Below are 23,757 nucleotides of genomic sequence, written 5' to 3' on the forward strand. Positions count from 1 at the left end.
AAGGGATGGTTTGTAATTTAGGAAATGTTAAAAAGCATATAAGTTGCGTGTTCTAAAATAAAAAAAACTTTGATAGGTAATATCTGATATGAACTCTCTAGAATAAAAGTGATATTTGCTTGATCTGTGAATTTAGTAATAGCTTTTGTAGGTAGCAGCCTGTTGATCTTTTTTTTTTTTTAACATAAAATTTACAAACCCTCTGTTAATGATTGGTAAAATGTTTATAATCCAGTAGCTTTATTCATTGTGAACTCTCTTTTCTTTATGCAGCTTTAAGGTCCTCTCCTTCTAAGAGACGATGCAATTCTATTGCAGCTCTAAAGGCAACATCACAGGAAATCGTATGTGCTGTTAGCCAAGAATGGAAGGATGAAAAGCATGACATGCTTACTGAAGGACAAAGTTATTCCAGTCTTGATGAAGAAGGTAGTATGTTAGACAGTGCACTAACCTAGACAGTGAGGCCACAATTTCTCAAAATATACTTAGTAAGAACATGAAGTTTTAAGACTGAGCTGTTCTTTTAGCGGAAATTCTCATATAGTCACATTACTGCTAAGTAATGTCCTTGGCCTTGCTGTGTATTCTGCTAAATGTATTGGGTAGCAGTAGAAACTAATCTTATGGCATTAAGGAGATTAGGAGTAGGTAGAAGCATATACACTGGTTAGATGACTATCAGTGTCTTGTCAATTAAAATGTTAAGTGCTGCTGGAGAATATATTAACAGCACTTGTGCGTGTGTGTACGTATAAAGATAGGGTAGATATTATCTTTTCTAGTAGTTATAAATGAACTTTAAAAAAGCTTATAGTGAAAATATTTTTATATACATTTTTTCCCTATGCAGTATTAGATTCCCGGCACCGGCCAGATTTAGTGCCAAGTACTCCATCTCTGTTTGAAGCAGCTTCCTTAGCAACCACGATTTCTTCTTCTTCTTTGTATGCAGATGAGCAATATCAACGTGATGGAACTATGCTTTATTCCAGCAGGTAATGGTCATTTTAATTTAAGTTGGAGAATGTCATGTTGTGTAGAAATAGCCCTTACCCATAAATGCAATAATTTACAACTTTTTGCTTGGCAAACAATCAATTTGCATGATAATGCAGTTGGTCTCAGTCTCTTCATAGGACAAATTCTGCCTCTGTGTGAAAGTGCACTGCAAGCAGGCATGCTCTCTCATGCTACAAAAGCATCATGTATGCAGCAAGAGTTCAGAGTTAGTAGGTATGTGTATACAGATATGTAGATCCAAAGACCCGAGTTGCCAAATGCCTCAACATTTCTTATCATGGAAAACTTATGGAGGAACATATTCATGGGCTTTGAGGAACATGAGATTTGGAGCAGAAAAAATATCTTCAGCTTGTGCATTTTCTTCTTTGTACTAATACTAAGTGGATGAAGATTTGGGGGCACCTGCTGATTATCAGGGAGAAAAAATTCAAGCAGCACTTGAATGGGCAAAATACCGTAATAAGTCTTAATCTTTGTAAACATAATTAATGCATCTCTTCTTTGGCAATTCCTCACAGCCGAGGATGATTGCTTTCCATGATTGTCTTATCCGTGTGTCCAAAGATGGCTGATGAGGCCTATCCATGATCGACAGACTCTACTGCAGCTCAGACATGTTTCTGTGTGCAGTGGGTGCCTCTGCATTCTTGATTTTTGTCTGCAGCACATTGTTTCTGCCACTTCCACTTTTCCATCTCCTGTTGTCATACTGAGATCCCTGCAGCAGACTCTTCTCCATTTGGGTTAGTCCTGGGCAATAGTTTCCCATGATTTGATGTTGATGTTGCTATTTTTTTTTTTTTAAGTCAGCCTTGAGGATGTCCCTGAAGCTGTTTCTCTGCTCCCCTCCTGAGCTGGCTGAGCTGGGAGAACAAAACTTGCTTTGGGAGTCTGGAGTCAGACATCTGGATTACATAACTGGCCCAACAAAGTTGATGTTGAATGATAATCACCTCAATATTCATGGTATTTGCTTGCAGGAGGACTCTAACATTGATGTGTCTGTCTTCCCACTGGATTCAAAGGATCTTCCACAGGCAGCATTGATGGTACTTCTCCAACAACTTTAGATGTCTCCTGTTTGTTGTTCATGTCTCAGCTCTGTACAGAAAGGTGGGGATCACAGTTGCTTGATAATCCATGAGCTTGGTTTCAGATCTGATGTTGCAATCTTTGAACACCCATTTTTTCAGGCATCCAAAGGCTGCACTTGCACATTTGATGTGATGTTGGATTTCTTCATCAACATCAGCCTTCTGCAAGAGATGACCTTTGAGGTATGGGAAATACTTAACAGTATCTGGAGCCTCATCGTGGATTTGGATTACTGGAGCTGGGAACTATTCATTAAGAGCTTGTTGGTGGAAGTCCTTAGTCTTCTGAATGTTAAGCATCAATCCTATTTTCTTGTATGCCTCAGTAGATGTTGATAATTGCCTGAAGTTGTGATTCTGAGTGAGCACATGTTTACAGTAACATCAGCATACTGGAGCTCATTGAGGAGCACATCAGCATACTGGAGCGATTGAGGTCAGGGTGGTCTTGGTTTTGACTTGGAGTTGGCTGAGGCTAAACAGCTTACTGTCCATTCAGTAGTTTAGCTCCACTATGTCTGGAAGCTTGCTGATGGTCAGATGTAGCATTGCAGCAAGGAATATTAAGTATTAGAGCAATGATATGGCCTTGCTTAACTCCTGTTTTAACCTGAAAGGATCTGTGAGAGATCCATTACAGAGAACCACCACTCACATGCTGTCAGGGAGCCGGCAGAGAATGGTGACAAATTTTGGTGGGCATCCATGCTTCAGAAGGATCCTCCACAGCACTTCTTGACTGAGAGCCAAAAGCTTTCATGAGGTCGAAGAAAGCCATGTAGAAAAGCTTTTGTTGGTCTCAGCGTTTTTCCTGCAGCTGGCGAGCCATGAAGATCATGTCAATTGTGCCTCTTGACACCTTAAACCCATACTAAGATTCTGGGAAAAGCTCTTCAGCAAGTGGAAAGAGATGGTTCAGAAGGATTCTCTTAACAATCAGTTGGCTGTGGTGGACAGCAAAGTGATCTCTCTGTAATTTCCTCGGTTGGACTTGTCTCCTTTCTTGAAGGCTGTCACAATCATGGTGTTCCTAAGGTAGTCTGGGATTTCCTTGTCATTCCAGATCCTTAAGGTGAGGGCAAGAAGCTGTGATGTGAGCTCCTTTCCTCCCTGTTAGAAAATGTCACAGGGGGTTTCATCAGCTTCAGATGCCTTATTGTTCTTCGTCTGCTTGATAGCTTTCCTCACCTTGTCAAGGATCAGAGGGATTCTGAGATCATCTCTGACTAGGTGTTGTGGGATGGAATTGAGAACACTCTCATCAACAGCAGTCTCGATTGAGAAGGTCTTCAAAATAATTCCAACGGGCATTAATTGGTTCCCCTTTCCTTGATCAGGTCTCCTCCATCCTTAGATCTCTTAGGGGGTTGATCTCTAAGTGCTTGGAGCATAGATGGTTTGGTGACTGAAGAAACTGTGCATATTGTGGATGTCAGCAAGACGTTGAATTTCCTTAGGCCTGTCTTCCCATCATTTTTTTTTTTCATTTTGTGGGTCCTCCTTTGGACCTCTGCCTTGGCTTGTTGGAGATTTCAATTTATTTTGCTTGGAGTTGGTGTCTTTTTGCCAAGCACAAAAGGCCTTGTGCTTGCAATTGATCAACTCTTGGATCTCCTGGTCATTCTCATCAAACCAGTCTTGATGTTTCCTTGTAGAGAATCCAAATGTCTTTTCACAGGAGCTGATGACAGTGGCCTTGAAGGCACATTGCTGACATCCTTCCATTATTGATTGGCATTCACCAGTTTTTTTGTTGAGGCACTGGTGAAGGAGGTCTTGCTTGCTTGGGTCCAAATCTCAATCTATGTAAACATAAGTAATGTATCTATACTACATATAAAAACAGAATATAAATATATACTATATATAATATATAATTCTTATAATAGTGTAATTTTTTTTTTTAAAGAGACTCCATTATTTTTTGAAAATGTTTTAAAATAAAGTCCCATCTTTTTTACTAACACTACTTTAGGTCAGGGGTTGGCAACCTTTTGAGGCTTTGGGCTGGATTGACCAATATCAAGTCAAAGCAGGCAAGTGCATGGAAGGTGGGACTGTTTTTCCCTGGTGAAGCACTGAAAAAGTGTCCTCAGATGGCAGTCATCCCAGCTGCAGCAGTGGAAGGAGACTACTGCCAAAGCTCCCTGCCACTTCAGGGAAAAGTGTTGGCTGCAGACACTTTCCCTGTGCCACCACAGTGAGGAGCATGGTGCTGGGCACTTTCCCTGTGCAGCTTCTGGGAAAAATAGTAACAGCAGCTGGATCCTAGCACACTCCCGCTACCTTCCCGCCCGCCTCTGACCCAAATTGGGTCATGTGCAATAGCAGAATTTTAGGCATCTAAATAACTTCCCTAGTAGAAAGGTTGGTGTTTTTGGACATCCAGGTGTCTAACTCATTTAGTAGACAAGGTTCTTTGGGTGAATCTGATATCTTTTATTAGACCAACATAAATAGTTGGAAAACACTTATTAAGCAAGCTTTCGGGTGCAAAAACCCTTTGTCAGGCTAAGGAAGTTTCAGCAGTTGCTGCGTGCTCTTCCTGGATGGAATGAAAAGTAAACAAGCCAGGGGCTGGGCTGGTATGCATACAAGACAGGCAGTCAGTGAAAATGTAGATTGAGGAGTCAATGGGTGAGAGACAGGCTGGGGAGTGGGAGGAGAGAGAGAAGGTGGATGAAAGTGGAGAGATACCTGGGGAGTCAGATGTCAGGCAGGTTATAATGTGTCATAAATCCAATGTCTATGTTTAGTCCATGATTTTTAGTATCCAGGAGGTTGACGAAGTGGAGTTCATAGGCTCGTCTCTGGGAAGTGTTGTGTAAGTTTCCTTTGAGGATCAGGACTGAGAGATTGGAGAGAGAGTGGCCCTCCTGTGAGAAATGTGCCCCCACAGGTAATTGGGTATTTCTGTCTTTGATAGATTTCCGGTGTGTGTTCATTCTGGTGCGCAGTTGTTGTTTGATCTCTCCTACGTATTTTCCGTCACGGCATTTGGTGCATTGGATGAGGTATATTACATTTCTGGAGGTGCAGCTGTAAGATCCAGGAATGCTGATGGCTCTGTTGTGGAGTGTAGTAATAGTGGGGGGGGTGGAGATGTGTTGGCAGGTTTTGCATTTCTTGCCAAGGCACGGTCTGGATCCTTTTGGTGTGTTCTGGGCCTGAGGAAGTTTGCTTTTGGTGATGAGGTTAGCAAGGTTCGATGCTTGTTTGAAGGCTAGGATGGGTGGCTCTGGGAAGATCTCTTTAAGAATAGGGTCTCTTTCTAGTATGGGTTGCAATTGTTTGAGGATTTTCCGTACAGGTTCAAGGGAGGGGTGATAAGTCATAACCAGCGGTGTGCAATTTGTGGGGGGTTTTCTTCTGTACTGCAGCAGTTCTTCACATGGTATCCAGGTGGCTCTTTCAAACGTGCGATCTGTCTCTCTGGAGGAGTGTCCCTGTTGGGTGAAAGCCTTTTTAAGATTGGTGAGGTGGCAATCCTGGGTGTTCTCTTTAGTACAGATGCAGTGGTATCTGAGGGCTTGGCTGTATATCACAGCTCTTTTGGTGTATTTAGGGTGATTGCTGGTTCTGTGCAAGTATGTATGTTGGTCTGTGGGTTTCTTGTATACTGTGGTCTGTATTTTATCATTCTGGATACTGATCATTGTGTTTAAAAAGGAGATGTTGGTGCAGGAGTATTCTAGAGAAAGTTGGATGGAGGGATGGTGATTGTTGAATTTCTGATGGAACTCAATCAGAGATTGCAGGTTTTCAGTCAAATGGTGAAGATGTCATCAATATATCTTAAGTATAGCAAGGGTTTGATGGTGAGTTCTTGAGGAAGTCTTCTTCCAGGTGGCTCATAAAAAGGTTGGCATACTGTGGGGCTATGGGCACCAAAATGGCCCCACAGTATGCCACGGCTACAACCTACACCCCTGTAACTCATTTGGTGGTATTTGTGTGTCATCCTCTTGGACTTAGACACCTACATTCTATCAAGTTTCATATTAGGTGCTGAAGTCCAATTATGGAGTATGGCATCTAAAAGCTATAACTAGGAAATATTTACTAGCATTGAGGCATAAGGTTAACGCTTTAAATCTACACAAAGCCTTACCATTCTGGCTTTGACAGAGAACCAGCTGGATTTGTCCTTTCAGCATTCTCTGTGGTCTCTCTACTCTCTCTAAGCTTTATTCTTTGAATGATTCCTTTCTGTATTCTGTGAAAGCTCAGCAACCTACGTGGAGATTGCCTGTTTTGAATTTATCCTTAAAGCATAACACCATTAATTAATGGAAAACTGGTTGCTGGCCTCTCAGGAGCAGGTTTCCTAACTCTGCCTTGAGAAGCCTCCAAGCAAATGTGGAGGTGTTAAGTGCAGTAACAAGTAATTAAAGGATTTGGATACATTCATGCAGAGCTACCAACTTAGCAGAAACATGCAGCTAGTGTTGCAATTAGTAGCTTATATTGTCTTGATACTACTGACCGTTGTAAATAATATAAAGTCCATACCTAGGTTCCTTAGCTTGTGAAACTGACTACAGTAATAGCTCTGTTATCCAGCATGAGTGAGGAATGCTGGGTGCTGGTTATGTAAAAATGCTGGTCACCTAAAAATACCAGAAGCGGTGGTGGGGGGTTGCACATGGCAGCCCAGGGTGGTGGATGGTGTGGGCTGGTTGCACAGAGCTTGCACATAGCAGCAACGGCACAGGGTGGTGGATGGCAGTGGCGCAGTGCTGGTTAATAGAGTATTCCGGCTAGTAGAATGCCAGATAACAGGGTTTTTACTGTATTATTTATATTGCTGATCAAGGCAACATCTTCCATTTCCAGAAGGTGAGAAGACTGTGCATGCATGTATGCTCACATGTGTATGGAAAAGTAGTAGGATTGAGGTAGTTCACATATGCCTATCAAAAACTTTTGCAATGAAGTGCATAGTAGTGGGGTTTGATGTGGAATATAAAAGCACTAAGGTTTAAATAGTTCCATCAGAAAGTTCACCCTCTCAGTGGGCTACAAGTACCTTTTAAGCAGGATTAGCCTAAAATCACCATTTTTAAGGTGCATTAAGGGCATTTTAAGATAATCCCACCTGAATTTGATATCTGCATAAAGCAAGTATTTAATCTAGTTGCGATTAGTTAAGTTGCATTAGCCCACGTGTAGACTCTTAATGTGCATTAATGCATCTGCATGTGGGCTAATGTAATTTAGCTAATTGCGCCCAAAAGTTAATACACCTTAATGTGTATTAGCGTGTCTGTGAGTAGACACCTGCCTAAATTGCCTTAATGAGCCTTAAGCAAAGGTGCATTAAGTTTAGGCATATGTAAATACATGTGTAGACATGCCCAGTGGTTCCAGGATAACCCATTTGCATCTGTGTGTTGAGATGTCTTTTTGAGGGGAGATCGGGAGGCCTCTAGCTTCTTCCTTCTTCTGACTTTGCTAATAAACAGCTCTCTTTTAGTTTCCTTATGTATTACCTACACAGTTCCCACAGAAATTAAGGCCTAGTTGGGTTTGGAAATTTCACCAACTTGCCCAGGAAGTCTGTGGTAGAGATAAGGGTTGAACCTGGGGTCCCCCGAATGCCCCAGTTGTTCATCCTTCCTCCCTTGTAAGGCAGTCAATACCTTTTGCTTTTAGTCACCAATTTAGTCATTTTACTCTCCCAGAAAAGATTTTCATAAGTATTTTTAAATTAATCTTTCAGAGGGACCTAGATGAATATATGTATACCAGTTTGTCCTATGGACATACAGGGTTTTAGAAGCATGTACTGATATTGTTGCATCACTAAGCTTACCTACATGACAACTTTGACCACATGAAGGGACCCTAGTTGCAGCATGATTGATGGTCTCCAGTTGTAGCAATGTAGTTCAGTTTTCTAATGTTTCTGAAACATGGATGTCCCCAAAATATACTAAGAGCTTAAAATTTACTTCTCTTTCATCTGTGCTACAAGATGGTACCCAAACATAGAGCAAGCAGGGTTTAAGGGTAAAGGGGAATTTTTTCTTTGTTGCATTTGCATGTACTGTATGAGTTTGAGGGGAAATCATGTTCTTTTCATGCCTGTTCTGTTTTAAAAGTGCTGTGCCAAGTGTTCTATTGGAACACTTGAAAGTTTGGATAACTTCTTTTGAAGTGATTTGTTTTTCAAGTGCTTCTCAGTTTGAGCCAAGGAGTGTAAATTAAATATACTTAGACATTTATCAACTTCCTTTTAAATAATTTAGAATCTAGCCCTAAGCATTGTTAAGGCAGAGAATGCATTTAAAAATCTGACTTGGGGAATGCAGCTGTTTACATTAAACTTTTTTCTGCATGGAAAAATCAAAGAAATTTGGGGGGAGACATCTTTATAAGCAATCTTGAGTCTGCCATCTGTCTTCCTACCCAGTGGTAAAATATGTTTTGTTCAATTTTAAAGCAGATTAAAATTAAACTTCAGTGTTAGTTACTTGGTCCGATTTTATAGCTAAAGGTTTTTTATTTTGAAATTGAAATAAAATGTGAATGATGTAACCTTACATAATTACAGGATAGTGTTATAAACATTGAAATAACATAGAGCTTAGGAGTGTGTTACAACTGACAACCTAATTGCAGAACAACTAAGTAAGCCCAAAATGACCCCATTCTGTCCCCATATGAACTTTGACAACAAAATCATTAGTTAATAAATAAAAATGTTAAATGAGGCCCTGGAAGCTAGTAATATAACTACATCACTCGTGTCAATTTGTTTTAACATCAGATGAGAGCAAATGTTGTATATTAGTACGCTGCACTTTCCTACACCCTAACTCAGCTTTGTTAAATATTCAGCCCAAGTTCTGTATTTTTGGGACTTTTCAGAAAGCATAGGACTATCAGACCAGAACTATTGTATTTATAACCTTGAATTATGTAACAACACCCAGTATTGTGGTGAGAGAGAGAAAAAAAACATTCAACTTATCAAGAAACAATGATTTAAACTTCATTAAAAGTTTAAAAGTTTCAGTTTGTCTAATAAAAGATATCACATGTACTCAAAGAACCTTGCCTGTCATTAAAAGAGAAGATTTTAAATGCTCTTAAATAACTTTTAAGCTAGAACCAGTAGCATTGGAATGGATTTGTAGTGTATCACAGTTCAGAACTGCATATTTTTTCCTTGTCAGAAAAACAGATGCCAGCACACTAGATGCTTCTAGCTAGCAGTTCTCAGATCATGCCTGGATGGCTGGCTTTGCTCAGCTTCTATGCTAGAATCTTGCCCTGTAATCATGATGTCACAGCCCTAACATCTAACATGCTTCCAAGCCTTGCATTATTTTTTTTTCCAGCTGAGTTCCCAAGTGTGGTGGTACTGAGTTTTTTGTTTTTGTCCTCCCCTCCTCCCCACCAGCTCTGGCTTTCCTCTGCAACTGAGTGCAGGTAGCATGCAGAGAGTAAATAGAGGGTTTCTGTATGGCTTCAGGAAACCTACTCAGTCCCTTCTGGGTGATTCTCAGCATTCTGCTGAATCTCCAGCCCTGCTCTCTTGCTGTATGCAAAAACACAGATAATGAAATTAATCTTTCCCTCTTCCCTGCTGCAGCTATTCTTTTTTTTTTTGGCAGGATGGGGGTTTGGAGGGACCTAAATGGAAACTGCTGCAACATTAAAGCCTGAGGTTCAAATTTTACATATAGTTTTCTGATATCGTGGTACACCCTCAATCCTAACTGGAAAAAAATTAAACAAAATTGATACTGTAGGTGTAGTTGTCTTTTGATTTTTTTTTGGTGGTTAGGCTCTTTGTTTTTAATATTAAGAGACTTTGATGTGGAAGGCTTAGCTCCACAAGCTTTCTTTGATAAGAAGCAGCCCAAAGCAAGCTTTGAAATCAAAACAACAATTTATTTACAAACTTGACCCAATTTCAGCTCCTAAATAAGTAATATAGTATTAAGATTTACTTTGTTAAATTATTTAATATAATTCCTATCTGTCATTTTCTGTCGGGATTTTAAAGAAGTGTCTTGGCATGAGCTATAGAATGAGGAAACAGATTAGAAGCAGGCAGGAATCCTTGTTTTATGCTTGCCAAGGAAGATAATATGATACCGCATCCATGAGAGCATTACAATGTTTATCTGTGCATGTACATGACTGAAATTAATGTTAATGAGGAATATGAACATAACTCAGGTAGAAAATAGAATTCATTCTTTGCCAGTTGAAAAACAAAGAATTAGGCATTTTGAATGGAGCGGGGAATATAGCTAGTGGCAAGGACATTCATTTGGAGTAATAACCCTATGCTTCATAACAACTGTGAGTTAAACTTTGTTTTTGCAGCAAAAGAGGAAAATTTTCTTCTTGATGAGAGAAGCTTGACTTTCCCTTTGCTTGAGAGAACACAAACCATGGGAATGTGTTATGGAAGTGATGAACTTGATCTATGCTCCAAGTATCTGCTCCCCCAGTGATTTCATTGGGTCTGTAGCATTTACTTGCATGTTCACTATGCATGTGCACAAGTGTCATGCTGAACATGAACCTGCTACCATGCTTGTACTATGTGAACATGGAGCATGACTTTGTGGATCAAAATGTACACAACTGAATAGCAGGTGATGCACTGAGGTTTATTGTTAGGGTGAGGTGGAGGCATACAAACCAGTCATACAATCGCTGCTTCTCAATGATTGGGCACTACTGGGCTGCACTTTTCAACACATCACTCTTTGATCTTGGAAGAGCTGTAAATATGCTAAAGATACAGAGCTAAGTAGAAGAAAATAACCAGGTTGGGATTTCTAATCAGGAGTGCTGCACTAAAAAAGAAAATGACAAGATGGGGTGGGACTTTGCTGGACAAGTAATATGAATAATACTTTATTGAATTAGCTTTGTATTTCTTCATTGTAAGATGACAGTGGATGTGATTGCTTTTCCAGAGATATATTTCACCTCAGTGGTTCTGCCAGGTAGGCAGAATCAATTTATTCATTTTGTAGTAAAATGCAATGAACAATATTTTTTCCCTTTAAAAAGTTTTTAGACTTTCTTCTCGCACTGAAAAATGGTGATGGCCTTAATGCTTGAATATCAACTGTTCTTCTAGGATGTGTTACTTAAGTGTTCTACCCTTACTTTAGAGCACAAATGTCAAATTCATCTGGCCTCGCAGGCTGCTCTATGGGCTGGATTGGGCCTGCAGACTAGCTTTATGTGCCCAAGCCAGTGCAGGGCCAGTCTGGTACAGGCACCATATGTAGCATGCACTCTGGACCAACTCTGCACACTGCATGCAGCATGCACTGGCCCTAACCTTACACGCTGCATATGGCACCAGTCCAGCATGGGTGCTACATGCAGCACACATCCTGGCCTGGCCTCGTGTGCAGCCTGCATGTCTTGGCTACACATGGCATGTGGGGTTGGTACGAGACCAATAGGTAGTTCCCCAGCCCAAATGATAGGGCTCCATGAGCCATATCTTTGACACTCCTGCCTTAGGAGATTGACACATCTGTACTAGGGGCTAGACTTGGTGGCTTGGTAAGCCCCTTGAAGTCCTATGCTTCTGGGTAATAGTGGGCACTGTTTGGGTAACAGTAATTGCAATATCTATATATGTGCTAAGGGGGGAAGAGTGATATAATTTTTTTCACTTAAGAACATTTTTAAAACCTAGGTTGATGAACTAAAATCAAACTGACAGGCTGCAGTATCTTGAAAGTATGACTGATATAGAATTTGTCTTGATATGAAAAAGGGCCTTAATTCACCTACTAGTAAAAGGCTGAATGAGGTCGTGGCCTTTATGGAAGTCTGGAAAATCAAGAGCCACTTACTGAAGTATCTTGAACGAGATCTTGAGGACATGGAAAAGTACAGGAAGATGCTTTGACCACCATGGCTTCCAGTCAGAGCTCCTGGGGAGGAGTATTCTAGCAGACCAGCTAGTTCAGGGGAAAGAGAAAGCAGCAGGAAGGATAGCAAAAGTGAAGCATGAGTTTGCTGGATACATACATTGATAGATGCAGGGTGTGTAGACCAAACAGATTTGTTCCCAGAATCATGCTGAGAATATGATGTAATGTGGAAACTTGTTAATACCAAAAGAATCATTGCATCCACCTCATAATTCCCTGCCTCCCTCCTGTTTTTAGACTCTTACAAACTTTGCATTTTCCTAGGTTTGGCTTGCTTTCTTCCTTGTGCTCTGGGGTGGAGGAGGGAGCACTTTAATTAGAGCAGCTCTGAGAGCCGCTCTAATTAAACAAGCCACAGCATCACATGTATTCAGCATCCCTGTACTTCAAAATGGCAGCAGGGGCAGTTGAACTACAGCTCGTTTGCACTTGAATTCAAGTGCCCCGCCACCATTTTGAAGCACAGGGATGCTGACTAGACATGATGCAGAGGCTGCAGCAGACTCCATTAATCGGGTTAAAAGCAACCATCAGTACACTAGTTAAAAGCAATCATCAGTGCACTGATAAAAATTGCATTAAAAAATAGTATCATATTTCATGTGAAAGGATTTGTGTGGACCTAAACACCTTTAATCCAAAATGTCTCTTCTGTCCTTTGAGTCACAGGGCCCATGTATACATTCAGGTAAATGCACGATAGAGTCCGATGTGCAATCCACACAGTTGCACCTCATGCCATGTCACATGCCTGACAGGATGTGTGATTGTGGGATCCAGAATCAAATCTAGTCACACTTTATTGCCAGTGCAGAGGAAGCTTGGGATCACCCTCCTGGGCTCCCCCTGCACTGGCAAGAAGCAACCTCCCACAGCTGCAAGTCCCACTGCTGCAGGGGCAGAAAGTCCCATCAGCTGCATATGGTGCACCCCTGTGGCTGGGAGTCCCAGCAGCTGGTGGATGGGGCTCCCAGTCATTTGGGAACCTTACTACACATGTTAATTAAAACTGGAGAGAAACAAGCTATACACATTTTTCAGCTCTAACTGTATAGCTGGATAGACTTTTTTATGGTGCGATAGTTAATTTGCACATGTAGCCAGTCTAAATTAATTGCACAGTTAACCAGTTAATTGGGTTAATACATGTAACATAGAGTTAATACATGTAACATAGAGGGGATCATATAAGCATTGATGTGACTTGACTTGTACTGAACATAAAATGTGGTAATAGAAGGCACCTTCTGATTCATTAAATTCTGCTGCTGCTATCATGGGCATCCTTAGCACATTAAGCATGTTTAGGAAGTAATTAAGATGCATCTAAAATTGACAAGGTTTCTTGTATCTCCATGACTCATATTGAAAGGCAGGTTCCAGAATTGCACTCTCTTGGTTATGAACTATTTGCTGATTTTTTCAGTCTAAATTTATGGCGTATTATCTCCATATGACTTCTGTATGGACTATATATACTATTAAACAGTAAAACTTTAAGTCCATTGCCTTCAGAGGAGGTTTAATGTTTGTCAGCTTTGCCTATTATGCTTTCTGTGTTTTGGTACCATAGTTTTTATAAAGTCATGCAGTTTTTATGAAGCAGTGGAGCTATATAGACCTTGCTGTGGGAACCTAAATTTGCATATTTCCAGACTTTTGATGATTAAGTGGGTTGATTAAGGTTAATGATTAATTCAAAGATTTTTACATGGACTCTATAGTTTTTAGAGAAATATAGATGCACATGTCAGTTTCAGTTCAATTACTAATTTAAGATTCAGAAGAGAAGGCATTAATTTGCTTGAATCACTGGAATCATGGTTAAGGCAGTATTTCTTCCTCTTTGCAGAGCTTTCCACATTTTTAAAAGCTGCCTTAGCATTCTTTTTTCTCCAACCTAAAGGATTACAGCTGCAGTAATTTATAACACATTTTTCATTCTTCAGGCACTATACCCTAAATATTCTGATGGGAAAATTTGAAATGTGTTACCAAAATCTAGCAGTTTACCTGTTTGTCTTGAAACTCTGGGTTTGTAGGTTGTATAGTAGGAAGCCTTGTATTAGAGTATCTTTATCTTAATGAAGAGGAAATGCAACAGCAGGTCTAAAAATACATTTGTTTAAAGACCAGAATGTGATGCTTATAGCCCTGTAGCAGAAATAATATATTATATATAGATATCTATATTTAAGCTAAAAAACTAATGTAATCTTAACATAGTTTTAAGACCTGCTATTTTCTTAACTGCACGTATTCCCTGTTTTTAGGGGACGGGAATGTGTCACAATGATGCAAACACATATCCTGAATATTTATCAGAAATGTTAAGTTTCAGTCACTGAGTACTAACAAAACTTTAAATATGCATTGCAGGTATTTTATTAATGATGCCCTTGTTTTATTCTCTGTTGCATTTTACTGCATAACCTCCAAAGTTCTCATTTTGTTAAACACTGTACATATACACACTAATAGTCACTGCACAGAATAAACATTCTAAAAAGAATTTAATTTTACATCCACTTCAGCTGGTAGATGTTTATTCAAGCCTGGTTTTGTTCCACAAGTTACTTGGAGAGCTAAAAGAATATTGACTTCTTCATGATTCAGATAAAAGATTTGAAATTATCAGCCTTTACTGCTGGCATTAAAGGATTGATGACTTTTTAAAGGAATCAAGTCTTTTTTCTTCCTTTAGAGAGTTCTGGATCATTTACACTTAATCTTTTAGTCAGTGAGACATTAGAGGATGTTTAATAATGTATGCACCTAAAAAAATGGCTTTTGCTTTGCTACAAATCTTATTTTAGATGGTTTGTGTGTTTATGGTGCTACTCTGCTGAGATGCTGAATGTATTTAATTATATGGAACTATTTTTTGTTAATAAAATTATTAAAACAGTTATATACTAATAGAAAATATTTGGATATTCTAATTATTTTTATATATACCTAACTATTAAATATCATAGTGAATGAGCATTAAGAAAAAGCAAAGTTCTGAGTTTGATAGGATGGCTGATTCCCAGAAGAATTACTTAGTAGACTGTCTGCCTAGATACTTCTAGACACAAGGAGATGAATCAAGGATTAAAGATATAAAATAAGGATGAGCTGTAACTCCAATCATTTTTGGCTTGTCACCTGACTTAGAAATCCTGGGTAACAAGAATTAAATACCCAAGGTGAAAAAAATTGAATGTCACAGCTTTTCTTAGTGAAAGGTTTTCCCCAGGTCTTTCAATTTAATAGAACATGTGATATCAGGTAAGTCAAAGAAGTATTATTTAAGTAATAATAAACCCTGTTAAACATCTGATAAACCCTATTGGTATTGTTACCTATTATGCTTTATGGAATTTCTGCAAAGCTAACCTCTCATTGAGTTTTCAGAGAAACGCTGCAATAATAGTAAATATGTTGCAGACTGCTGACAGTGAAGGCTTTAATACCTTTAAGATTTTGCTCTTTGTTTTTAAGTCCCAGCCTCCCACTTCCACAATACAAGTAGGCAGTATAATCTCATCCATGGACAGGTACAACATTGTGGGACAAATGATTAGAGTTCTAGTCCCAATTCTTTGATTTTACTTTTGTGCCTGGACCTCCTTACCTATAAAAAAGAGTAACAACGTGACTCACCTTTGCAAATGCAGTCTCTTACTGAAGACTGCTCCATTTTTTTCAAAGAATAACTGCAGTTACCAGTTCTGGCACATTAGGAGTAAGTAACTGTAAAGAAGAGTCTATATAATCTCACAGGGAAAACTATTTTCTCTCTTTACAAGGAATAATGAAAAAGAAGCTAGATATAACCAGGTCCAAACAATTGTTCAGCAGACATGGTAAGATGCTGTCTATGACCATTGAAGTGGCACAGTCTGGTTCCAGTCATTCAGAATGACTTAACTTTGAAAACATATGAAAAATCAGCATGCAATTTGCTGCAGGCCCAAGTCAGTCTAACAGATAGTGCCAACATTTTAGATGTTATATAAACCTACTGTCATAGGCACTGGCAGCATTACTTTCCCACTGGTAGTAAATCCAGTACATCAAGCATGTCTTCCTTCACCTATCTTGCTAATATTTCCACATTGCCTTCTGAACCAACTCCTGGAGTGTATGGCATTTTTGCAAATGACAATAAAAGTTTGGCTTCTAGGCATTCCAGATAGAGCTGCCTAGACTGTTGATTGAAATAGTTTTATTTTCATATCCACATCTCTTTGCAGTTTCCCTTATCAAGACAGCAGTGCCACAAGCCCCATGTCATTGTTTAGTTAGCTTTTTTCAACTAGCACCTGAGCATGTGCCTTACAACTTGCCCAATTTGCAGTGGGTTATTGAATTAAGGATAAGCCACTGAACTGTTCTGTCACAGTTTTTACTTAAAGGACTGCCATTTCTGCACTCATTTGGAACTCATCAGTGGTTCTTGGCAGCTAATTGAAGAAGCTGTGCCCTTTGAATTAAAAGCCACAGCAAGTAGCTGAAACATCTCAGTAGTCCAATGCAGCTGGGTTTTTTTTCAGCTCTAAACCACCAGTCAGTGGAAACCCTCATCTTCATAAGGGGATAAGAAACCTAACCCTATGTAGTATGCACTCTATTGTCATTTCACACAAGATGATATTTTTTTCTGCCTCCTGATGTGTCAGTTCTGAGCAGGTTCTATGTACTGTATGAATGTAGTAGCAGTATTGGGAGTTGCATCTGAATAGTTGATGCAGTATGTCATGAAAGCAGCTCTTCGCATTGCTATCAGTTCTACTCTACAAGGCTACTGTGCACTAAAATGTCTACGCACCAAAGTAAGGTCACTTTGCCCATACTTATGGACTCACCTCATTAAGCTTTATGAAGAGGTTGGTGTACTATGTTTCACACTGCATTGGAACTGTTTTAGACGATCTGTGAGCTAGCTAGAGAAATCGTGACATTTTGGTATGTCTAGCCTTAATTTTTTGTTTCCAGAAGAAAGATATTTTTAGATTGGGGCTCAGAATTACACTCACTTTCACTATATTAGTGGAAATAAGTTACAAATGTCATTCTGCCCGGAATCCTATAATGTTTTAAAATTATTATTATTTCTCCATCTTCAAGACACCTCGAGTCCCATCTACTGGCCTCTATCCCTTCTGCTGAGGCCTAGCATCCTTTAAAGGCCATGGAGAGAACTCCTTTATTGGTCAAAAGAATACTTGAATTTAGATCCAGCCCTCCAGTATACATGTGCTATCTACTTGCATCACCTTTTGGAGTTGTTTCAAACACTGAGTTGTTAAATGGTGGTCCCCTGCACCAGTTCTCTTGTACTGAAATTGTATGCCAGCTGTTACTATGATTTATAATGGAAGCTGCAAAAAATTACTGACTCAGTCACCTTCATGGAATAGATTGCCTGCATCTGGGATGTTTACTCATTCACAAGTCATGGTTTGTAATTAGCTTAGGTTTGGTAGCACAAAAGAACCTTTCCTGTCAAACTACTTCAAAGCCAGCAAGTGCATTAAAAAGTCAGTCCCACTTACTGCTTTTCAATAGCTTTAATGCTTCTTAACAGTAATTGCAGTAAAAATAAGATATCAGTGCTTCATCATAAGGCAGTTTGACCCTCCTTTTTCATGCGGCACTTGAATTTAAAGACTTACATGCAGTATTGTGGTTCAGAAGTGATGCTATATTACAACATGAAACATATTAAGAGTAATGTTTGGATCACATCATGTCATTTTTTAAAAAGACAAATTGGTTCTGTGTCTATTTATACCTGTATATAATACATTTTCCAGAAGTATTTGTTAAGAAGTCTACTTGTTAGAACAACCACTTTACTGCCGTTGTGTACCAAATGCATTTTTCATTTGTTGTGAACCAAGGCTGTATTTTCTACCTTCCTTCCTGGGCTTGGAATAGTTATTATCCAGAGAAGATGTGATACGCTGTCCTAACACAAGAGCTATCATGTTTATGGGAATTCTGTCAGGGGACAACTAGTCAAGGTACTGATACATAGAGGTATGTTCTCCCAGAGATACTCAACACTTGATGCATTGCTCATCGAAAGCTTTTTTAATATAGTGCTGCTTTGCTACAGAGAAAATCGGCTGGCTTGGGTCTAATTTGTTAGGTTTTTGGCCTATACAAATGGAGCTAGTAATTTCAGGTCAGTTCCCTAGAGACATGCCTATATCACAAAGAAAATGTACTTTTAACAGTTGTTACTCCCACTCCTCCCTGGGATTCTGCAAAGATAGACAGTTAATGATCCTCTAGGTCTTACGGGTATGCCAGAGTCGATGCATATAGATAGAGCAATATAGGAAACTGCATTTTCACTACTGTCTGTCTTCTGTGAAAAGCAATCTTTAGTTTCCAGAGCACAGTCCTAGGACCTTTTAATTCTGTAATTCAACATGACTAAAAATGAAATTTGTTGGAGGATAAAAACATCTTATTTAAATTTAGGAAAGTTGGTGAAGTTTTTCAACAGATATTTCCAGGCTGTTCAGTTGTTTGTCCCAAATGGGATTGCTAGATTTTAATGTACTCTGTTTCTTTACCCTAGTGCAGTGTCGTGTTGCCTTCAATAGTAAATAAGCTAATAGGGAACATGTGGAATTATAGGCAGTCCTCAACTTACAACGTTTTGAGTTGCAACATTTTGCACTTACAACGTTTATAAATTGACACCCTTTGTCAACTTTCTGATGTCAATTTCGACTTTACAACACTTGATCTCGCACCATACCACGTCAGCGAACAAGTTTGCTGTATCACCCATCTCCCTGGAGAACATCTGTCCAAACTTCCTTGGTCACTTCCTTTAAGAAAGCAGACGAGACTCCAGAAAAACCTGCAGCCAGGTTTCATGAGAAGATTCCAGCCAGGAACCCTTCAAAAAGTCCAGCAAAGTCACTTCAAAGAAGGCCTTCCAAAGCAATATGATTGCTATTTACAATATAAATACATTAGTGTAGCTATATTACTCATCTGTAATTGATTGAGTACAAAATTCCTGGTTATTTTTGGTGAAAATAGGGTATCGGCCCTTGGTTCAAGAACCAGTCCCCCATTATAACATTGTTTCCTATGGGAAAATCGGTTCCGAGTTGCAACAGTTTGCCTTAAGACATAGTTTTCAGGAACCAGTTGTGTCATAAGTCCGAGGACTGCCTGTATATCACTCAGGGCCCTGCTACACATTCAAATTAAAGCTGGATAGGCACCAGCTATAGATTTGTCACACATTTTCAAGCACCAGCTTTCTAGCTGGTTGGCTCTTTTATAGATGGACAGTCATTTTTATTGTTTGATAATTACTTTGCATGTGTAGCTGGTCTAACCAGTTAATTGTGTGATAATTACTTTACACTTGTGGTTAGTCTTACTTTGCATGTGTGGCCAGTTTAGATTTGTTGTGTGACTGACCAGTTAATTGCATGATATATATAACGTGTAGCAGGGGCCTTAGAAGAGGTCACCTATAAGAATTGTGTTGTTATAAATTTGCTGAAGATCCACTTTAATTCATATGATTTTTTCATAACTTCATGCCAATCTCACAATCCTTATTTGTGTTTCTTGCAAAGTACCTGTCAAAGCAGGATCCAGGTACACAGAAAAATAAAAGGGAAAGCCTGTTTAGTTTCTCATCAAATAGTCAAAGACAAAGTGAACAGTAATTTCCCTGCCTGACACCCCCCATTACTTCTAAACTGTGCTGAGAACTTTCTCCACTGTGTCATGAGATGGCAGTTTTAATAAACTAAATGGCAAAGTAGTGTCTACCATCAGGCTGATTTCTGATGGAGGAGCCTTGTTGGCACAGCCAGCATATTCTGTTATGTTTCCGTTTGGAAGTTATCTCTGTTTGCTGCAGACTGACAGTGTTACTGAAGTGACATTATTTTATAACTAATAAACGTTGCACTGCAGCTTGATGTGTGGCAGAGTTTGGATCCTGGCGAAGGCTGAAGTCGGCATTCTGACACCAGCGTGGGTTCCAACTTCACACTAATGCGCCAGTGACTCAGAATTTCCACTTCTTTCCCCACTTCACAGATTAGCTTCCCAATACGGACAGTCTGTGTTCATTGGCCTTTTCCAGCCTTGTTTCTAAACCAGATGTTTCACCTTAAAAGTAAACTTCTACTGTGTAAAACCAGGATAATTTCTTCTGTCCATGTCAAGTACCGTTCTTTTTATTTCCTGTGTAGAAATAAAGATTTTCTTTAGGTATGAGTTAAATTTTCTGTAATCTGCCAGTTACTGAATTTCGAGGTTGATGAAAAAAGAGGCTGTGTTCTGTTATAAGGATGTGTCATATCCTACATAGCTATTTTTGTCGTAGTCATTGCAACTTCTTTCTGCTCCCTGAAAAAGACCTTGCCATGAAATTTATATGCCTCTGGGTATCCACCCTCTGGGATAAAGGTGGTGTTGTTTTTGCTGAAAGGTTTCTGGCAATACCTTTTTTTTTTCTTGGTGGTTGCCATTGTCCCTTGCCATTGGAGTCTGTACTCTCCAGTTTAGTGCTCAGTAATTCAGTTTCCATAACTTAGCTAGCTCACTGAGCACTTCTTCTTTCTCAGAATACTGAAGCAGTCCCTTAGCCTGGCTTGTGTGTGTCTCTTTCCACCTATAATGGAAAGCATGCTGCTCTTAAAGATGTGTAATTTGGCCTTTATTTTTTATTCTGTCTTCTGTTGGGAAAGCGGAAAAGTGGGGGGCAACCTTCCTGGCAGGTGTGCCACCAGTTAGGCCCACACTCTGCCCGTATGCCTCTCCCATCCCTTTCCCCTGCCTCACAAACGACAGTACCTCTAATTTTTTAAACAAGCTATTACTGCTGCTGCTACTAGAATGAATTGTGTCTGAACAGTAAATAAACCAAAAATATTTCACAACATTGCCATAAAGAAGACTATAGCACTTGAGATCATGTTATTGGTGTGTTCTCACTGTAGCGATCTGCAGCCTCAGAGCAGACTACAGCAGAAGCAGCTGTAACTTAAAATTAAGTACAGTGGTATGGAAAGGAGAGCATTTTGTTTCCGGCAAAAAAATAGAATACGCTGTTCTTTTGGAAGCTTTGAATGAAACCAGTAAACTAACTTGACTGGGAGAAGATGGTTTTGGTCTGAGAAACTAGAAAAGCACCTTTCCTCCCCTGCTGCCAATCCAACATGCAAGCTTGCTCCTTTTCTGGATGTAGAGAGCCAGTAGGATACAAGTACTGCAGCTTTAGGGGCAAAGACAGGAAAGGTCACAATATATTGTGGTTGTTTTCTTAGGATATGGTGAGCCTGCTTAACTATTTAAGTTACTTAATTTAACAGAATAGAATGTAGCAATGAATGTTTGCTTTGTAATCTGCAACTTGCCACAATGTGATCTGTAACCAAAAGTCCAGAGACTATCTGAAACATAGAATAGCCTTTGGTCTCTGTAACCTCTAATGTCACATCCTTCTAGAAAAACAGTAACTAACTTCTATCCTCCAGCTCCCAAAAACGTTGTGGTTTTCTTCTGAGTCATGTGTGTGTGTGTGTGTGTGTGTGTGTGTGTGTGTGTGTGTGTGTGTGTGTGCTCTTGCCTTTGCACACCCTCAGGTGTCTGAAATGGACATTATGTATTTACTAGCAAATTACCTATCAAGACGGGGGGGAGTAAGCGGGTGGGGGCAGAGGCCTGCGTCCATCCCCCTTCCTTTTAGGCTGGGGCCATTTCCCCCCCTCCCTGCTGCTGCTTTGTGCCGGGTCCAAGGCCACTCCTCGCCTACCCCCGCCGCTTCGAGCCAGGGCCACTCCCCCCCACCACTTTGGGCCAGGGACCAGGGCCGTTCCCCACCGCTGCTTTGGGCTGGGGCTGGTGCTGCTCCCCCCTCCCCTTCAGGCCACAGTGACAGTTGTGGCGGGGTGCAGCTACTAGTCACCACCACCCCCCTGCCTTCCTGCTCCTCCCACCTCCCTTCCTCCCCTCTTCCCTGCCGCCTTCCCCCCCCCCCCCAGCTGGCTATTGGAGGGGGGCACTCTAGCCCACTGGCTCCTGCCCCAGTCCCCACTGTTAGGCAGCGCTCCACATGTGTGTCTCTGTCCAGAGCACTCTGATTGGCTGCCGAGGTAACCAGTCAGAGTGCGAATAAAGCATTACGGACAGACAGACTAAGGCTTTTATAATATTAGAATTGAATCTCAAAAGCTAAAGCAACTCATTTCTAGTCAGTTTTTTTTATTATTATCAAGGACAGTATCTTTCATGCCAGTGCTTGGTTTGCAAAAAAGATGATAAAATATAGTCAACATTCAAGAAGCATTTCCAGTGTTGCCCTGGCAAAGAGTCTCCTTTATTCCATTAGTTAAACTAAGCATTGGCAAAAAAATGACCCAACTGAAATGTTGCTAAATGGAATATAGATAGAGGGTCTGATCCAACTCCCACTAAAGTCAATGAGAATTAAATCAGTCCAGAAGGAGGCAAGGGGATAGAGCCTCATTACTGAGGACATCCAATGTACGACATCATGAAAGCAATAGTTTATCTTAATATAATACTGTGCACCCAATAGGAATATGGCGTCAGGTTTGCTGACCACTTTTTCCATTCAGTTTTATAGTCTAAATTTGTATTGGTTTTATAGTTTTTAAGTAATAAGTTTGCTGAGTCTCAAAAACTGACCAGTGCAGTGCTTAATATTAATTTGATTTGATTTCCCTTGGGAGTAAGCATAAGAGCAAATCCTGTCCTAAATGCACAGTGTAAGCAGGTAAACCATGAATTGCATTACTCTCCAGGGAAGGAAAAAATTAATCTTTTCTCCTTAAATCACAGCATGGTACCATTTTATGCAGTTCCACGTGCAGTTGTGACCCACAATATGTGGGTGAAATGCAGTTTCACCATCTAAAAATTTGGCTTTAAAAATCTAGGTTGTGTTTTTCAAAGGAGCTGACGGGAGTTAGCTACATGGTTGCTATTGACTTTCAGTGAGCCAATCATGTAAGCTTAAGCTCCTTTGAAAATGCAAGCTTGAAAGCAGTGGTTCTTAACCTTTTTAGCCTTGAGATGCCCCTTGTTAGGCTCAAGACATCCCTCAGAAAATGCCAGCTCTTAGGTTTTACTTCTCCTTTTTTTAGTACAGAAAAATATGACACCCCAGTTAAGAATCACATCTTTAGAGGTTAATTTTTTAAGATGGAGGCCCAAAATCTACCTGCAAAAAGGATGCAGAAGTGTCCCTGCGATTCCAGGCTGCTTCTCCATGAATGTGCGCAGCAATCTTTAGAATACTCCAACACCAACATCCCCTTTTTAGACACAAGGATCAGTATCCAGAAGGGTAAAATACAGACCACAGTATACAAGAAACCCACAGACCAACATACATATCTGCACAGAACCAACAATCACCCTAAACACACCAAAAAAGCTGTGATATACAGCCAAGCCCTCAGATACCACTGCATCTGTCCTGAAGAGAACACCCGGGATTGCCACCTCACCAATCTTAAAAAGGCTTTCACCCAGCAAGGACACTCCTCCAGAGAGATAGATCGCACGTTTGAAAGAGCCACCTGGATACCACGTGAAGAACTGCTGCAGTACAGAAGAAAACCCCCCACAAATCGCATACTGCTGGTTATGACGTATCACCCATCCCTTGAACCTGTACAGAAAATCCTCAAAAAATTGCAACC

General features: G+C 40.1%; 1 protein-coding gene across 2 annotated transcripts in view; it reads left to right on the forward strand.

Moving 5' to 3' along the window:
* Positions 1 to 23,757, forward strand: part of PIP5K1B (phosphatidylinositol-4-phosphate 5-kinase type 1 beta) — a 148,809-nt gene that overhangs the window by 112,162 nt on the left and 12,890 nt on the right. For both annotated transcript variants that reach the window (XM_014608630.3, XM_014608631.3), the window contains 2 exons: positions 274 to 429; positions 854 to 998. In XM_014608630.3, the coding sequence (XP_014464116.1) occupies positions 274 to 429; positions 854 to 998 (301 nt within the window). The remainder of the gene's footprint in view (positions 1 to 273; positions 430 to 853; positions 999 to 23,757) is intronic.

This window comes from Alligator mississippiensis, chromosome 3 (assembly GCF_030867095.1).
Source record: "Alligator mississippiensis isolate rAllMis1 chromosome 3, rAllMis1, whole genome shotgun sequence".
In the NCBI taxonomy this organism is placed as follows: Eukaryota; Metazoa; Chordata; order Crocodylia; family Alligatoridae; genus Alligator; species Alligator mississippiensis.